This window comes from Dermacentor albipictus, chromosome 1 (assembly GCF_038994185.2).
Source record: "Dermacentor albipictus isolate Rhodes 1998 colony chromosome 1, USDA_Dalb.pri_finalv2, whole genome shotgun sequence".
In the NCBI taxonomy this organism is placed as follows: domain Eukaryota; kingdom Metazoa; phylum Arthropoda; class Arachnida; order Ixodida; family Ixodidae; genus Dermacentor; species Dermacentor albipictus.
The window spans coordinates 360,171,408-360,188,678 of record NC_091821.1 but is presented as its reverse complement, the minus strand read 5'-3'; the positions used below and the strand labels follow the sequence as shown (position 1 = coordinate 360,188,678).

Here is a 17,271-nt window from a genome sequence, read left to right as displayed (position 1 = left end):
CACCGTGACGTCACGACGGAGGAGAAACGGGGCTCCAACTCGCGCCGTCGCTCGCGGCGTCGCGGTGGTATATAAGCAGCTGCGCTTGCCTCTGCTAGACACTCACGAGGTGAGATGCCTCCTAGAGACGGAGCTGCTCGTTGGAATGAGAAGCGAAGGTTGCGGCGTGCTACAGAGACTGATTTTCTAGGTGGCTTTGGCTCAACTCTTGCAAGATGGGCTGGGTGGGAATCGAACCAGGGTCTCCGGAGTGTGAGGCGGAGACGCTACCACTGAGCCACGAGTACGATGCTTCAAAGCGGTACAAAAGCGCCTCTAGTGAATGTGGTGTTGCCTTAGAAACGAGCTGTTCTAAGGCTCAGGAGTGCGTCGCTTGCTCAGGCGCACATTTCGTTGCCGCGCCGAACGCTGCGTTGCTCGACGCTCACCGCGTCCAATGCGGGGCGCGTAGTCGCTGCGCCGTAGGCCATTGTCTTCCACCCCTTGGCGGGTCGACGGGAACGCTGTCGCGTTCCACTCTTGAAGGCGAAGCAGAGTAACGCATGAGTTGTTTCTTTGTCTAGCCGAACCAAATATAACCAAGCAACAGCAGTTCACCAGGCTAAACAGTGGTTCAACAACTAAAATAAAGGCTAGTATGCTTCGCCTCCTCGGCTTAACCTTAGCTAAGCCACAGCCATTTTTTTTTCGGCGCTCCGCCCCGTGGTCGTCCCATAGTTGTAGCTGGGATGGAATGTCCGGAACCACTAATCGAAAGCTCCGTATAGTGAGCGCAAGGCCCAACTCTGGAGATGCGGGCGCTGTAATCGTTTTGACGATTGCTTCGATCGGTTTGACGATTCACGTCTTTGTGTTTGTTAATCAGGTTACACACACGTTCGGCTACGGCGGAGAGAACGACGTCAGTGACTGTATGCCTGCAGTCCGCCGTTGTCGCTTGCGTTCGATCTCTCGAGTTTGCCTGGCGGCGTGGTTAGCAGCATCCACCCGGCATTGCCGTTTCCGATTCTTCAAAACTAAATTGCTTTAAAATTAAATCTGTCCGTCACGCAAAACAATGAATGGCTCACACCCTTAAGCGATAACTCATATCCCCGTAAACATGGGCCCCCATTACGACGACAGACGAGAAGTGAAACTTTATGCTGGGGTGACGAGGCGGCAACGGGGTGCTGTGGAAGAAGACAACGACGACCGCGGGACCAGCGACGACGCGGGACCAGTGGCATGAGCGTGTTCGTGCGGTAGCGTCGAGGGGCGCCAACTAGCCTGCTGTGAAAGAAGGCGACGACGCTCGAGCCATTTCTGATGATGATAGTTTTAGCGAACTCCGACAACGACGGCACAGGGTCTGCACACACCACTGGGCAGTAAAAAAATAATTTATCGGGCCGCAAAATAATCTTCGGAGAAGACAGCTGGTACATCATGAACGAAATGACTGACTCAAACAAGATGCAGACATCAAGATGACCACACAGAGGCAAGAACATGTTGCTACCTGAACTTGACTTTCCGCTGGCAATAGCCATTCCACTATTATTTGTTTGCTTTGTTTGGTGGTAATGTAGCCTGCTACTTTCATGTTCAAAGCTACTACACGACGTTCAACGAGCGATAGCCCTTCAACAATAACATGCGTTGAAAGGAAGGTGTGCTTCACATTAATTTTTAACAGCTAACAAATACTTACGTTCACTCTCACTTAAGCACATTCCCGAACATATTTAATATAGCTATGTTCACAATGCAGCTTATACAATAAAATATACCATTAAAAAGTTCCTCCGCCATGTTCTGCTGACTTTGTTTCGCGAGAACAGCTCTAGTTCATTGGAACTCTCGGCGCCTCTGGAACGGTCGCCTTTGCATTCTCACCTTTCCATGCAGATCCAGCTGCTACAAGGCCTCTAACGAGACTATGCAACATCACTATGTCATTTGTGGCTCGATGCGGCTTTCAGAAAGAGCTCTTTCTTCCTCATTGGGATAATGGCACGCCTTCCTGTGACAGTTGTGGGTGGGTGGATTCTATCGAACATCTCCTCTGCATCTGTCCCCGCTATGACGACCAGAGGTTTCTACTTCGCACCACGTTAGGTCACCTGGATACAAGATCACTCACGGTGTCAGAAGTACTTGCACCATGGCCACCCGCCTCACAAGCCCGGATAGCGATCAGTGCGTTACTGCAGCTCCTGAAGTCAACGAATCTCAGTGAGCAGCTGCGGTTTTGACGTGCACCTGTGGACGAAGCGACACCCTCAGTGTTTCCTCTCCTTCCTTGCTTTCTTTGTTTTTCATCCCTTAACGCCTATACCCTGCCTCGAGTAACAAACCGGACCTGTGCCTGGTTGACCTCGCTGGCTTTCCTTAACGTTCTTGTTTCTCGAGAGAGAGCGAGGGAGGTTGCCGCAAAACATCCAATACTGATGGGTCTTTGGCTATCCCCCAGCATGGCCTTCTACGTTAGAGCGGCTTAGCTGCATGCCTCAAGTGGGGCAGTTACCATGCCTGCGGCAAGCAGGGCCTCTTACATCCCTCAGTAAAACTGTTCCCTGGTCAGGGAACATGGTGGTCATTCTTTTTTTTTGTGCTTGCATTTTACGATCACTCTTTCCTGTCACCATGTACAAACTTGGTAAAACGCACAGGAAGAAAAACGTCGACACACTTTTTATGCGTTGAATACATTACGTATCATTTTACATGCTGTGCTAGTGCAACAACACTTGCGCGTTCCCCTTTTCCTTTTCTGTGCCTTTCGTTAGTATATTATTTGATTTTATTATAAGAATGGAAGCAACAAAATATATAGTGTATACAATCTTGCTTCTTATGTACAAACAAAGCTAAAGACTTTCTCCTGTGCCCATTTGTTCACCAATATTTCAGTATACATCTGTCTGCACAATTTTTACTGCGAAGTTCAAGTTGTAGCAATTAGTAGTCGCAGTAACTTAATGTAACTTTCGGCCCATGCCTACACGTATATAAAGTTCGGAACAACGGCCACAAGTTATTGCGAATGCACCTAAAGTCGCGTGGTTGCAGGAAGCGATACAGGAATTTATTTTATAAATGATTCGAAATTATTCGCTTACCTCGACTGATAAATCACGGTCGGTTTCGTGCACTCTGCTCGCAGGCCAGCCAGAGCCCGTGGTGACATGGTGGCGTGGCTCGGAGCTCCTGCAGCAAGCGCTGAGTCGCAATTCCGGTGGCCATCCACGCGCCACGCTGTTCCGCCTGCGGCTCACACGCGCCGACTACCAGGCACGGCTGACCTGTCGTGCAACCAACAGCAACATTACGCTGCCCGTGGCCACAACCATCGTCGTCAACATGCACTGTAAGTACGCGCTTGCATTGTCGTCAACATGCACTGTAAGTACGCGCAACATGCATTGTAAGTGGCGCTTGTAAGACGCCACTTGCATGGCGCGCAAACCTGGTCGCTGTGACACAATGCCATGGAACATTGCTGAAACATTTCCTCCTTTTTAGAATGTCTCACGACCGCAATAGCGTCAAGAATCTAACGATACAGTTCAAGAGAAGACACAGAAAATGCAAAAAAAAATTCTTGGCATATTTTGCGTTACTAAGCCAACCGTTTTCAACCGCACGGGATACTACATCTCACATAGGACTTTCTAAGCGGCCACAGTAACGTGTCTGCTCCAAAACTGCAGTGTTCCAAGATTAATTCTGTAATTTGAACTTTCTCATTTAGGTTTCAGTTGAGCAAGAGGGTGCAGTTCGCTCCTGCCTGGCGCATCGTAGCAAAAGTGATAAAGAGGCGTAATAGGTGGTGTCCAAAGCCGAACGTCTATGACATGTTTCTGGTTCCCTTAATCGCGTCCGGGGACTTCAACCAGCAGAAGCATAGTCTTTAAGACCCGCTTTTTAAGTACCGAGGGTGCCACGTTATGAGGCGTGAATTCGCATACCACTTATCCGGACACCATTTCCTCATGTGTTCTTAGTAGTACTCATGTCCAGGGAAGTTTGTTATGTGGTACGAGTTTTTTATATAAACGTGATTGTTTGACAATCCAATCAGCAATACAGATTAGGCATCCCTTTTGTTATTGCTAGAGGGTCTGTGTCCTGATGATTCCAAGTGAAAACACGGTTGTCCTAATACACCAGTCACACGATAGAAACAAATGCCAGATCACCAAGACCATATTCAAAAAGAAGTTGTTACGCAGGAACTGATCATAACAACTGGCGCCATCCGCTGGCGCCATCCGCTGGCGCTATCCGACATTTTCTTTGTAATTAATGGTGTAAGTGCATACCGTATATACTGTAGTGGAGGAATTAACGAACTTCACCTTAAGGCCGTAGTGCGTGCCGTATATGGTTGACAACTCAATAATTATTTCACTTGTGTGCAACTTCCATATTCACGTTCAGCCACAGCGCACGTATCCTCAACTTGAAACGCTTTGACTCTGCCTCACTGATAGTTCCGGCCTCACACGTTTTAATTTCCACACAAGAAAAGTGGAGAAATACTTATAGAGAAAACGGTCAGGCATGGAGACAGAATCTCTCCAGTTATATTCATTTCATGCATAGAAGTATTCAAGCTATTAGACTACGAAGGATTAAGTGCGATTATCAACGGCAAATATCCCAACAACATTAAGCTTGCCGATGGCCTTGTTCGGTTCACCAACGCTGGGGACGCATTGCAACAAGTGATTGAGGGCCTCAACCGAGAAAGTGGAAGATTAAGTTGAAGAACAATAGGCAGAATAATAATGAGCGGAAGACAAAGGTGACGTTGAATAACCTGTCAAGCCAACAAAAATTCTTGATCGGCAGTCAGCCTCTAGGCACGTACAGGAGTAAAATTATCCAGGTCAGTTACACACAGGGAACCGTGATCATTTGACAGAAATTTGCAGAAGAATGAAAATGGACCGGAGTGCGTACGGCCCGCATTACCAAATCGTTGGAATTCACTGCCATTGTTGAAAAGAAAGGCACACAATCATTCCATTCTTCAAAGCACTGCCATATGGGGCATAAACTTGGAGGTTAACAATGAAGCTTGAGAATAAGTGAAGGACTGCTCAAACAAGCGATGGAACGGAAAATGTTAGGTCTAACGGTAGCAGAGGTACACAGACAGCGGTTCAGAACACAGACGGCGGTGTGGATCAAAGAGCAAACGGGGGGGTTCGTTGTTGAAGTTGAGAGAAAAAATAGGAAGCTTGGCAGGTCGCGTATTTTTATAGGGCGGGTAATCTATGGTGCATTAACAATACAGAGCGGGCGCTAGGGGAAAGGAAGCGCTGTGGAGGACGGCGGAAAATTAGGTGGGGGATGAAATCAGGAAATTTGCAGGCGTAACTTGTGATTAGCTAGCTCAAGTCAGGGGTAATTAGAGATCGCTGGGAGAGACCTTCGTCTTGCACACAACATAAAAGTACGATGACGATGTTTTACAACATCCACAATTTATGCGGTATTTTTAACGGACTGTTGCTTTTGAGCCGCAGTTTGCTCCGTACTGCGAGATCACATTCGCATGTTTACAGAATGGTGTCGAGAGCCGCTTCGATAACACCACACCCCCATTGTAGTGTCGAGCTATATGTGTAGAGTGACTGCTTCAAACAAAATGCGTCAGTGTCGCAGGATTGACGATTTTAACCAATATGACGCGAAACCAGCTAGAATGTTGAGTCACTTTGTGCTTCGTGTACGGTGCTGTGTAGTGTTCTGAAGTGCACTCGAGCCTGTGTTCTTATGGGCCTGGTAAATTTATGACAGCCTTGACGCAGAGGATCACGGTGATGTTGACTGATTAGCCTTGACTTCGATTAGATACCACGTGGGCTATGGCAGCCAGCGTAGTTAGGGACTCCAGTCCATGACTTCACCAACCTACGTATTATTTATTACCAGTCTACAAGCTTGACATGTACGCGCCTTTGAGCATTTCGGCTCTGTCGGAATGCGGCCACCTGAACCTGTAAAAACAAAGTGCTGATATGGTGTGGGGCATCAGCGTGTTTTATCAGCTGAGGAGGAAGCCAAACAGGAGTGATTAACGCTGATGCAATGCCAAAGTGTGACAGGCAGCGATACTTTCAGGTGTGGATCTTCCGTAGTGAAGTTTTCTCTCATAAAGTGAGAGTGTCGATAGCCATGACTTTTTTGCTGCATTTATTTTTAAAGGGCTGCTTTAATAGCTCCCCGTGCACTCGACAGCGATCTTATGCGAAGGGAGTGCGCGTTTCGTTGTCGATTGGTGGTCGACGACATCGTCGACCAGCACCTTAGACGATGCCGGCTGCCGAGAGGGCTGATATTAAGCATAAGCGCCGCATTAGTGTGCAGTGCGATCATATACCACACCGGTGAACGTACGGACACTGGGCCTCTTACCTTGAAGCCATACCAGGTATCTATTAGAAAGATGTTTTTTTTTTTGCTTCTGTAATTAGTATCTAAATAAATACTTTTAGTGGCATTGTAATGTGGTGGTGGTGATGATGTATACAGGCCGGGTTAGCCTGACACATCTGACAGGCAATTGCTCTGTCTGAGCATCTTTTTCTGCGCCAAATATATCACAACGTGTGTATCAGTTCTGTCTCTCCCAGAAATGTGAAAAAGACGCGTAACACTTCCACTGGAATTCTTTTGACGGAGGTGCGGTGAACAAGCGAATGCAGTTGGCCTCCCCGGCGCTGTAGCAGGCGCCCGCAAAGAGGAAACTGTCGAATAGGCACATGCAGCAATTTTGTGTATAGCCTCATTTTGTGTAAGAAATGGAAGAAGTGCGGTCAGCTGAAAACATAAGGGCATGATGTGCGATAATGCTATCAGTTAACCACACTTGTTTTGCTTCTTGTTTAATTCAAGCTTTCCTTCCTCCTCGCTCTCATACGAGTCCGTAAGTTAAGTGCGCTGCCACTTCGGTTGCACCGTTATCTCAGCGTAAGAACTTTTTGCCTGAGAAATTGCCTACGAACAGCGTGTCGTGTTTAGCATCTCGTGTCATAAATAATTTTACCGCCTGCATTATTTGGGAGATGATATATCTAGGACGGGAGCAGAGATAGAGAAAATTACAGCTTACCTAGATTCATCGGCATGTGCACGAGAGATCGTGCGTGAAAGCAAAGTGCAGTAAAAGCTAGGACACGACTCACGAGCGAGACATCTTTGTCCTCTGTTAATGTCTTATCTGCGTTACTCTTTGTTTAGATATGCAAAAACTAGCACAGCGACCTGCTTCACCAGGCGCACGGCCGTTATGGTCGTAAGAACTAACCCGATTGACCAAAAGGACATTACTTATCTAACTAGCGCAGATGGCTACATGGGGGGTAAACAAATGCAGGCGGCCATGAAAGGCATTCACTCTCGGGATGACACTAAATTGGGCTTTGTGTTCAATAGCAAACAAAAATGGAAACGTTGGATCGAGTACTAATTTCGAATAAAGACCATTCCTTAGGCCCAAGTGGAACAAAGTAATTCGACACTGCAAATATGGCTTGGGCTATTTGGATTGTTCTCCGACTATTAGGACTAAAACGTGCGCTATAAGTGCACTACATACGGGATCATCTACGTGATCTCTCGGCGTGTAAAGACTGAAGCGCAGTCTGAGCGGTCGATGCTCCAAAAGCGTAGCTCTCGTCTCTGTGGCTTATTTTTCGTCCAACCTAAAGACATATAGCTCGAAAAAGGACGGGTGAGTGAGATAGCGTCGGGGAAGGCGCCCATAAAATAATTGCTCCGAGTGCAGTTATGAACACTTCTGCTTTTTCGTCCAGAAACCCAAGTCATTCCTTGCCGAGGGAGAGTTCGGCTTCGTGGCATGATGCGCAAAGCGGGAGTCGTAAAACCTCAGCAAGATTGCCAGCTCCTCTCTTCTGGCCCAACTATAAGCTCGGTAAAACGACGGCTTAGTTGGAGGGAGCTATTTTGTGCAAGCTACATTTATGTTGCCTAGCCAACAGCACCACTTGCAGTTATTCATATGACGAAGCATCGCGTAGTGCGAAAAACTTTCGCTCGCTTTGATCATTGAGTTCTTTTCCCGAAGTCGTCCACACGCATCTCCCATTTGGGGAAGAAAGTTTCTCGAAGGCCGCCTACTCCATGATTAACGTTGTGCATATTCAGAACGAAGCAGACGAGCAAAGTCATATAAGCATAGCGACGGCGTAGGAAGCGATTTGGTACATTAAATTCGTTCTTTAGTTCTCCTGAGATTCTCCTTTATTTATCTGTAAAGAAGCAAGCGAAATTTTTTTATTTGTGGTCTCTTCCATTTCTTTTTCTGACAGCAATTTTTCTTATTTTAATTTCGGTTGTAGAAGAAACACGGTGCTGATTTACAATCCAAGCAGTTGTTCTCTGCTAAATCAATGACACCTAAAGCATACGCTATGGGGCAGCCTAGTCGACGAAGGAATGAACGTAGTAGAGGAAATCGCTATGTCACCAATGCGATGGCATACAGTAGCTATGCAATTATTTTTCATCAAAAGGACGGTCGTGGCTTACTGAGCGAGACAACTGGAAACGTCGAAAGTCAAGTAATGGCAGTCAGAGACTGTACGACGTTGGAGCAACTGTAAGCGGCAAAAATACCTATTTCTTCAAGCTACACTTCGACTGGATGGCACGGTCAATTTCGCTATGAGTGTCACGGCATTAGTCTGAATCGGGACCAATGACATTGCCAGCAGTGCGCGGCGACGTCGTCGAAAGAGACGACATGGAAATTAATGGCAATCAGAGATCCCTTAGAATGCTTGGTTTGTCCTTGGGGGCCCTAGCGTAATTTGTTTTTCTTTTTTGTTCCCTCCCGTTTCTCTTTTGGTCTGCCGAGCGTTCGAGTTCCACCAGTCGCACATTCGACGTGCCGGTGGCAGGCGGAACTATGTTGCTCGATAACAACGTTAAAACAGACGACGACGCTCCCAAGTGATCCCAAGTTTCATTGATTACTGAACCTTATTAAAATATGATTGAGTGATCGAGCGCTCATATATTATATGCCTGTTAGTAGGTGCTGACGACGGCTACAGAACTAGAAAAAGTAAAGATTGAGAACCAATAACAGATCTCTGTTTGGGAAGGATAAGTATTCTAGAAATCATAAAATGGGAGAATAATCTTACCACGACGTGCTAATATCATTTCCAGCTGCTACTGGGTGGTAATAAGGTACCTATGAAGAAGTACGGAGAGGTAGGACACTTAAGGGCATGGCTACCAACGCCTGCAGCTAATAGAGCATTACTAAATCGAGGACAGAGCCCAACACCAGCAAGAACCCCTACCCGCACACGGAGACAAGCTGCGAGAGGCCAAATGAAATCTGATTATTTACATGGAGTATCAGCATCCTTATCCAAACTTGCACCCAGCGCGATATGTATAAGAAATAGTCACCACTTCAACGCCAATATCTGGGGACGTGCTCGAACGTACAAAGCCAAATTGACAGCCCAAACGCGACACTCTGTTTCGCACTGCAGCAAGAGACACAACCTGTAGTTGCACAACCTGTAGTGTCATGACGACGCATAAAAAGAAACAAGGAAAAATGAATTACTGAGGAAATCTGCAATACTCACCAGCAGTCCATGAAACCTTTGTCCATGAGGAAGTCACAGAAGGCGTCGGGAACCCACCATAACTGATGAGCGCGTCACTCCAATACGTGCACTTTGTTTAGGGTATCAATAGTCAAAGCTCTCTCCCCTTTGCTTTACTGCTGTCTTTCTCTCTCCATTCTTTCTCTCACCCTTCTCCCAACAGGACAGCCAACCGGACTCTTCACTGGTTTACATCCCTGCCTTCCTTTTATTTCTCACTGTCTCAGGCGGAGAAAAACCAGGGTTTGATTTCATGAACGTGGAATCGGGCTCCTGTAAATTTAAGTAACATACATTGCAAGAATGTTTACACCCTCGAGGGTGTTTGTTAGACGGATAACACCCCTACCTTTAAGGCCTTACAAAAATACGTTTATGTGGTAAGATCAAATTGTTGGCGGGAACCAATAAATAAATCTTGTTTGTCGACCTTTTCTTGGAAGTAAAAATGATGACATCTGTGCCAGGCCACATAAAATGTGCATAAAATAAAGTTTGATATCTATCCTTGTGAAATTCTCTTGTCGGATATTTCTGTGCGCCAAAGGCTGTCAGAATGATTGCATATAAAAAATGAATTATGGTGTCTTACATGCCAAAATCACTCTCTGGTTACGACGCAAACATTAGTGGGGGACTCCGAAAATTTGGACCAGCTGGAGTTCTTTAGCGCGCACCTATATCTAAGTACCCCCCCTCCCCCCGTACAGGTGTTTTCGCATTTCGCCCCCATCGAAATGTGGCCGCCGTGGCCGGGATTCCATCCCGCGACCTCGTGCTTAGTTGCACAAGAGCATAGCGCTAAACAACTACGGCGGCCGTATGATTAGATAGTTTTCAACTACGTATTTTGTCATCGCCCGCCTAATTAGATCTCCGTTGTCTTCCTGCATCAATTTTTGTGTTACCCATAGGACAAGAAAACACACTTAAGGATATAAACATCTTTACTGTGTATGGTTAAGTGGCTTCGGGCAATAGTACACTCTGCTTTTATGTTCTTTTAATTAAGTTATTTCTTTTCATTTTATTACAGTGTCATTGTATAATTCAATTGCTTTCTTCCCCTCAAATTGAAGGTAACCGTTACTCCACTTAGTGTGCTAGAATTGTTTGAGGGCAAATTTTAAGTCAAGCTCATAACTGTTGAACAACGTCTCAATGAATCTTGCATTCTATAGATCGCTAGTGCAATTAAACCGGCTTCTGTATCTCTTTTTCTTTGTTGTGATTTATTTCCTTCAAAAGTAACTAATATAGCGCAGCTGTTCTTCAACCAAGTTTCAAAATTAGCTTACATATTATATGAATGTCAGTTTACATGCTGATTGTTTTTTTCACCGCGAAATTTCGTATCCCGACACCACTTAGCGAAATGCTTTGGAACCTAGCCACAGCCCAGAAACGAGCGCTCTATGTCACGCTCCTCGTATCTGCCCGATGCGGCTACAAACCAATCGTTCCTAGCACCCCTGCCCTACATGCAATTTTTTCGTTTCCTTGTTTTGTGTGAGTGGGACGATCAATCTGGCTTTGGGGAGCACCGATTTGAGGACATCGCCTCATCTGCGGCCGACCTTTTCACGCAAGCCTACCGCCGTCGCACTTCTGGCTCCTGGCCAGATTTGCGGCCGAAGGGGCAGGGCTCCATTAAGGCTCAGCTTTCAATCCGGACACGGAGCCCATGGCCCTCTAATGGCGATCGGTGTACCCCTGCCTCTAATGAATCCCTCGCCACTTTTCTCCCACCTAAGGTTGTCGGAAGGGTACGGAACTGATACACGTAGCCGGCTGGCGAACGTCGCTTTCCATGTTGGGTGCAGGTGAGGGGAAGGAATTATTGAAGGGGGGAAAGATGCCTCAGAGGGGAGAGAGCCACTCAGGGGAAAGGGTTGGATGTTACACGCGCAGTGCGTCAACTCGAGCGAAGTCTCGGGCGTTTACCCTCTTCCAGCTGTTGGCTAAGGACGGCGGAGAGAGAGAGGGAGAGGAAGGCTAACCAGGAATTGGCCTCTTCAGAGGCGGCGATAGATGGTTTTGCAACTCATTTCGCCTGCTCTCCGCTGAGGATGTGGTGCAATGCCAGATGAGATCATGCCGCTGAAAGCCGTCGGAGTGGTCGGTCCTTAGAACCTGGGCGCCCCAGTTTTTAGTTAGAAATCATCGTTGGGGTAACGTCTACTGGGTAACAGCTTTTGTGGCTGTGTGGAACTACAGGTGATTTCGGTGATATTTGTTAGATCGTCTGCATGAATGCGCGACTGTTGTTACGTGCACTTGAGATGGGCCTCAGATACGCATATGACGGTCACGTAACGGGTGCCTGCGTGCGTGCATGCGTGTGTGTGTACGTGCTGTCTGTGTATGCACGTGCGTTTGTGTCTGTGTGTGTTTTGCTCCTCATTCACTGTTTTTTCAATGTTTGTTGGATAGAATACACCGAACTGTATGATGGAAATATTCGTATTTTACACGGCGCAACATTAGAAACTTTTCCTTTTCTGTTTCTTGCCTTCCGAGAGGCCGTATCTTTAACATAGCATCCAAGGGGCAGTTTTCTACTTAGCTGTTGTGTAATTGGCACTAGTTATGCGTCATAACTGGATGATGTGTGTTCCAGTGATTGACAACGCAGCATTACTGACTCTGCAAGCAAAATTTCATCATGTGGTGTACCTCTCGTTGCTCAATGTACGAATCACCGGAAATGAAGTGGCTGATCGACTGGCTTCAAGTTGCACTCATAATAACTGTGCCTGCCCTAAAATTTTGTGCAAGCTTGATGACGCTCGTCTGCTGATTCGTCGCCACCTACTCAAGCAGCATTCAGACCGGCGCGTCGCAAATGGAAGGTTCCCGCCCCGTGTTCGTGGTCGAGGCTTGCTTAGTCGCCCTAGAGCACAACTACTCAAGCTGAGGGTTGGCTGCGTGAACGTGCGCGAACGTTTATACATACACGGAAGTGTGGCCAGTTCATCGCGTTCGTCTTGCAGCTGATGCGAGACACTTCAGCACCATATATTTGAGTATCCCGCTTTCAGTGCGCAGCGCATGTCAATAGTGAGAAACTATCATCTCCTTGGCCTGCGGTGCACGACACGCGAGGAATATTTGTATACCCAGAGGTTGCGTGTCTAAACGTGATGAGGCTCATCGTTCTCCCTTACTTTTCTTGAGTTAACGAACTTAGGCTCACGTTTGTGGCGTCGATACTATTGCTTGTATTTACCATTCTGTGGTTGCGTGACCTTCCGTGACCGGCACCACTGTGTGTTGTCTGTACTGTGTGCTCTACTTCATTCGTTTAGATTTGTCCTGTTGCTTTTTCTTTTCTCTTTCCTTCCCTTCTTCCTGTCTTCTATTTCTGCGCTGCTGTCACCTCCTTTCTGAAAAGTAGGCCGGCGTGGTTCCCCTTCCGGTGGCAGCTGCCAGCCTGCTCCTCGCTTTCCCTTTCCTGTTAGATGTATATATGTGATCAAAACAAATAATATTAACCGAAGATAAAAAAACGGCACATAAGGATATTCACAGCATACAGCGCGTATATGATCATAAGTATTTAGAGACAGCATGGTCCAGCAATGTAGCATGCTGTAGAGACAAGTCAAAGTTTTATGTGAGGTCACCTACGAGCATTGCAGTGTACCTTATGAGCAAACACTGGAATAAGGCAATACGGTAAGTGCGATATTAGCAGCAAAAATAGAGCGGCCGCAGAGTATAAAGACGTAGTCTAGTTATGTTAACTTAGGAAAACTGAGACTACTGTGTTAGGTGCGTACAGAGAGAGAGAGAATATATATATATACAATATATATATATATATATATATATATATATATATATATATTGGAATATGTATATATTGCAAAACAACGCTATTCGTTTTGGAACTCATAAGGGAGCAAGTGAAATTTAATAATAGTTATTTCGTGTGTGTATCCCGCAACAATCACTTATAAAACTGTGGAATACATGATGAGAGCCAAAATTACCACTCATTGCTATTTCACATCTTACAAGAAATAGTAAGTACTAAGCAATCACGTTCTTCAGTAATCACCAAGCTGTAGATGGACTACCGAAAGGGGGGAAACTCGTCATTCGAACGATCGTGACGAGTTTCTACAAATTCGATCATACGAGTTTCTGAAAAGCCACGTTCGTATTGCTTTTCCAAAACTGCGGCTTCACCCTCTGACCTGACTCGCGGGTTTAGAGTTGGCTCAACACGAGACGAAAACTAACTACATCTCAACGCGGTGGAAACTAAAGAAATCTGCGATACCGCTTAGGGGAAATGCACAAGCTGCAACTTGGCTTATAAAAGGAACGATTCCAATTATTACAAATCCACCTGCCACAGAAAGCTCCGAGGTAAGATTTCCGCGTCGACCTGTATCCCGGGGATAACTTCGTGATATGTAGTTCCGTGTTGTGATGTTGCCTGTGACGTACGGAGTATACTCAAGATGAAGGAGGCTGGCGAGGCCAGTGATGTTCTACAACTTGGCGAAATCGAGCCTAATAGCGCTTGTGAACATCGCGAATAATGAAATTTACGTTCAGGTGCGGAGATTTGGTTCTCCCGTTTGGTTACATTTAGTCGGCCTTTGAAGTGCATGAAATCTCGCTCATGGAAACCTTCGTGCTGAATCATGTGCAAAACATTGGTGTAATATTTACAGATATGTTTTTTTTTCGGCCAGAAGCTGTAGATTTGGAGACTTGCAGCGTGGCGTAGTCGGAGGGGGGCTTCTAGAAGTGTTTAAAAAGAGCAGAAAAAAAGGTGGCCTTTTCGAAACCACCGCAAAAATGCGCAGCAGTAATCTTTCTTTTGTAATGTGATGGAATAAAAGAGAAGTGCATGGATCGTTCGTACATTGTCCGTTTTTATTTTCTGCATCTTCGAAGTGGAAGCTATGACCTAGAATTCAACAAATAGCTAGCGCAATCTCCCTGGCTCTCCGCTCTCTAGCGCCATCGGTAACGGGGGCCTTTGTTCGCCGGGTGATCTCAGCGAAGCAAGAGCACTGAAAATACAAGAAGAAAAAAGAAAAGTAAAGGAAAGAAAAGTAGAACGATGTCTCTGGTCGCTCGAGAGATCGCTTTGAAAATCGATCGCAGACGTTTTTCCTAAAGGATCGCAGGAGGAAGAGGATGAGGAGGGAAAGGGATCGCAGGAACTCGCTGCATCGAAAGGGGGGCTTAGGATGAAGTGCAGTTCGAATATCCGGCGGGTGACAATTAGATTGTGTACTGCCTCCAGACGTATAGTCGGGGCTTTTAGGTGGCAAGAAACTGGAAAGCAAGGAGACTCCGAGAATCGTCTCAGCGGACGTTTTGCTATAACATTGTTCAAGAAGGGGAATGTCGTGTACGTGTGAGAAGAGAATTCCGCTACCCGCCAGAGTGTAAACACGGCTTGCTTTGCATTCAAAACAGATCCGACGACTTTCATGGCTTCATGAAGAAATGTGGGAGTTGAAATAGGGGCCGACATTCCGTTGCTGTTCGCAAATTTTGTAGGACAACTCAGCAACTCCTTCGTCTCGAACGCCAACCCTGCTACGTTGGCTTCTCAGGGAGCACCATTTGTATGCGAACGCTCTCCGTGGGGCTGATCTCATTTCTGTCGTCCTTTTTATGTTATTATTATTATTATTATTATTATTATTATTATTATTATTATTATTATTATTATTATTATTATTATTATTATTATTATTATTATTATTATTATTATTATTATTATTATTATTATTATTATTATTATTATTCCTGTGCACTTTGGGGCGGAAAGTGCAAATCTAGTTCTGGACACATCGAACGCGTCCTAAATATATTCCTATCTTCAAGTACCTATATTGCCGTTCTAGCGACCATAGAACAGCCCTCTAAATATACCCAACTTACACCTCCAAAATAAATCGTGATATATCAGAACTTCTGTTCCTCTATAAAGTGGTCCATGACATTACATATTCTTCAAAGGTTATTGATAATAAGCAAGTTCCCGTGCAAAAAAAAGGCAGCATATTGCGTTCTCTTCGCGGGCTTGTTGCATTAAAAACTCTCCCAAGGCTCGCCTCCAAAAGGCATGTAATAAGTATTCTGGCTGTATTTCATTCTGGCCTGTGTTTTTTACATGTTCAGATGTTCATGTTGTATAGTTAGCTTCCTTTTACGTCTACGTCATCCGTTTCTGTTTGCCTATTTGTTTTCTGTTTCCCTCTCACAATACTGTGTTGCGTACCACATTTGTCATCTTTGTACATATTATCTTGCGCTTACTCTTTAAGTTGCAATCGCGCTGGCTGTGCTCGATGGTCGCAGAGAGGCAATATATAGTGATTCCAAGGCAGCCATTAAGGCCTACCAAACCGGTATGGTCTCCCCCCAGGCCCTCCGCATTCTCCAAAGCGACAAAAGTATCTCTCCGCATTCTCTATTTTGGTTTCCCGCTCACTTGGGGTCGATTGAGGGTTCTCCCTGTAACCCTAACGAGGGCGCACACGAGGCCGCGCGAGGACTCACTGACCGTACCGCCTCAGCAGTCCCTCAGCCCCGCGGGGAACCCTTGCTTACGTTTAATGAGATCACCACGCAGTACTATCTGTCAAGACGGGTCTTCCCCCTCCCGCACCCCACCTTATGTAGGGCGCGGGCGGTTACCCTTCGACTTTTACAAGCCCGTGCGTACCCTAACCTCGCGGTTTTTCATGCCATATACCCCGAAAGATATCCCAGTGCGGACTGCCCTGCCTGTGGACTAAGGGCAACATTGGACCATGTGTTGTGGGAGTGTGAAGCCATCGGCTCCTCCTTCAGCGAGGATAGGTGGGCTGCGCTCTTGGGCAGCCCCGAACTCAACGACCAAACCCTGGCCGCCCAGAGTGCCCGCGATCGGGCCGTCAAGCTCGGCTTGGCGGTCCCTACGTTGGACTAACCGGGTGGCGCGGGGTCTCCCCTGCGTCTTCTCTGGACCAAAATAAAGTTACTTCACTCACTCACTCACTCTTTAAGTGCATCGATATGAAGGCATTGTAACTGTTCCTGGACACAATAGTAAGCATTTTATTAAATAATTATTTAATTAAGAATCTATTTATTTATTTATTTATTTATTTATTTATTTATTTATTTATTTATTTATTTATTTATTGCATCGGCCCCCGACCTGGTTCTAGGATCTTGGTCATCTCGTAGCATGACCTAATATCGAAGTGTCCTACATTTCTTACGAAATTTCTTACGTACTTTTTGATGTCTTCTTCGTGCCTGTCTCCTTTTTTTTCATCCCTCTATTTCTGTTTGCATGTAATCGTGCGATACCATAGACCAATGCACACATCGCTGTATGCTTCTTTGCATTCTTTATAACTTGTGGGTAGGAGAGCAAGAGATGGATTGCGTGATAAATAAATTAACTTCACGGAAACTTACAAGTCAAAATATTCCGCCAATGAATGAGAGCACGCGACAAAACACGTCGATACAACGCGCACACATGGGTGAGGCGGTGCGTATTATTTGCTAGGTTTTGCAAACCATTTCTCGTCCAATGCGACATGAAGAATAGGGGTCAAATTTGGAACCATACAGAAGGGTCAAGGAGGCGAGA

The 17,271-nt window shown here is 46.0% G+C and overlaps 1 protein-coding gene across 1 annotated transcript in view; it reads left to right on the top strand.

The window, feature by feature from the left end:
• The first annotated feature begins 1,992 nt into the window (after nucleotides 1–1,992).
• Nucleotides 1,993–17,271, top strand: part of LOC139054111 (neural cell adhesion molecule 1-like) — a 33,951-nt gene continuing 18,672 nt past the window's right edge. Inside the window, exons 1-2 of the mRNA XM_070530672.1 lie at nucleotides 1,993–2,020; nucleotides 3,149–3,352. Coding sequence (XP_070386773.1) covers nucleotides 1,993–2,020; nucleotides 3,149–3,352 — 232 coding nt within the window. The remainder of the gene's footprint in view (nucleotides 2,021–3,148; nucleotides 3,353–17,271) is intronic.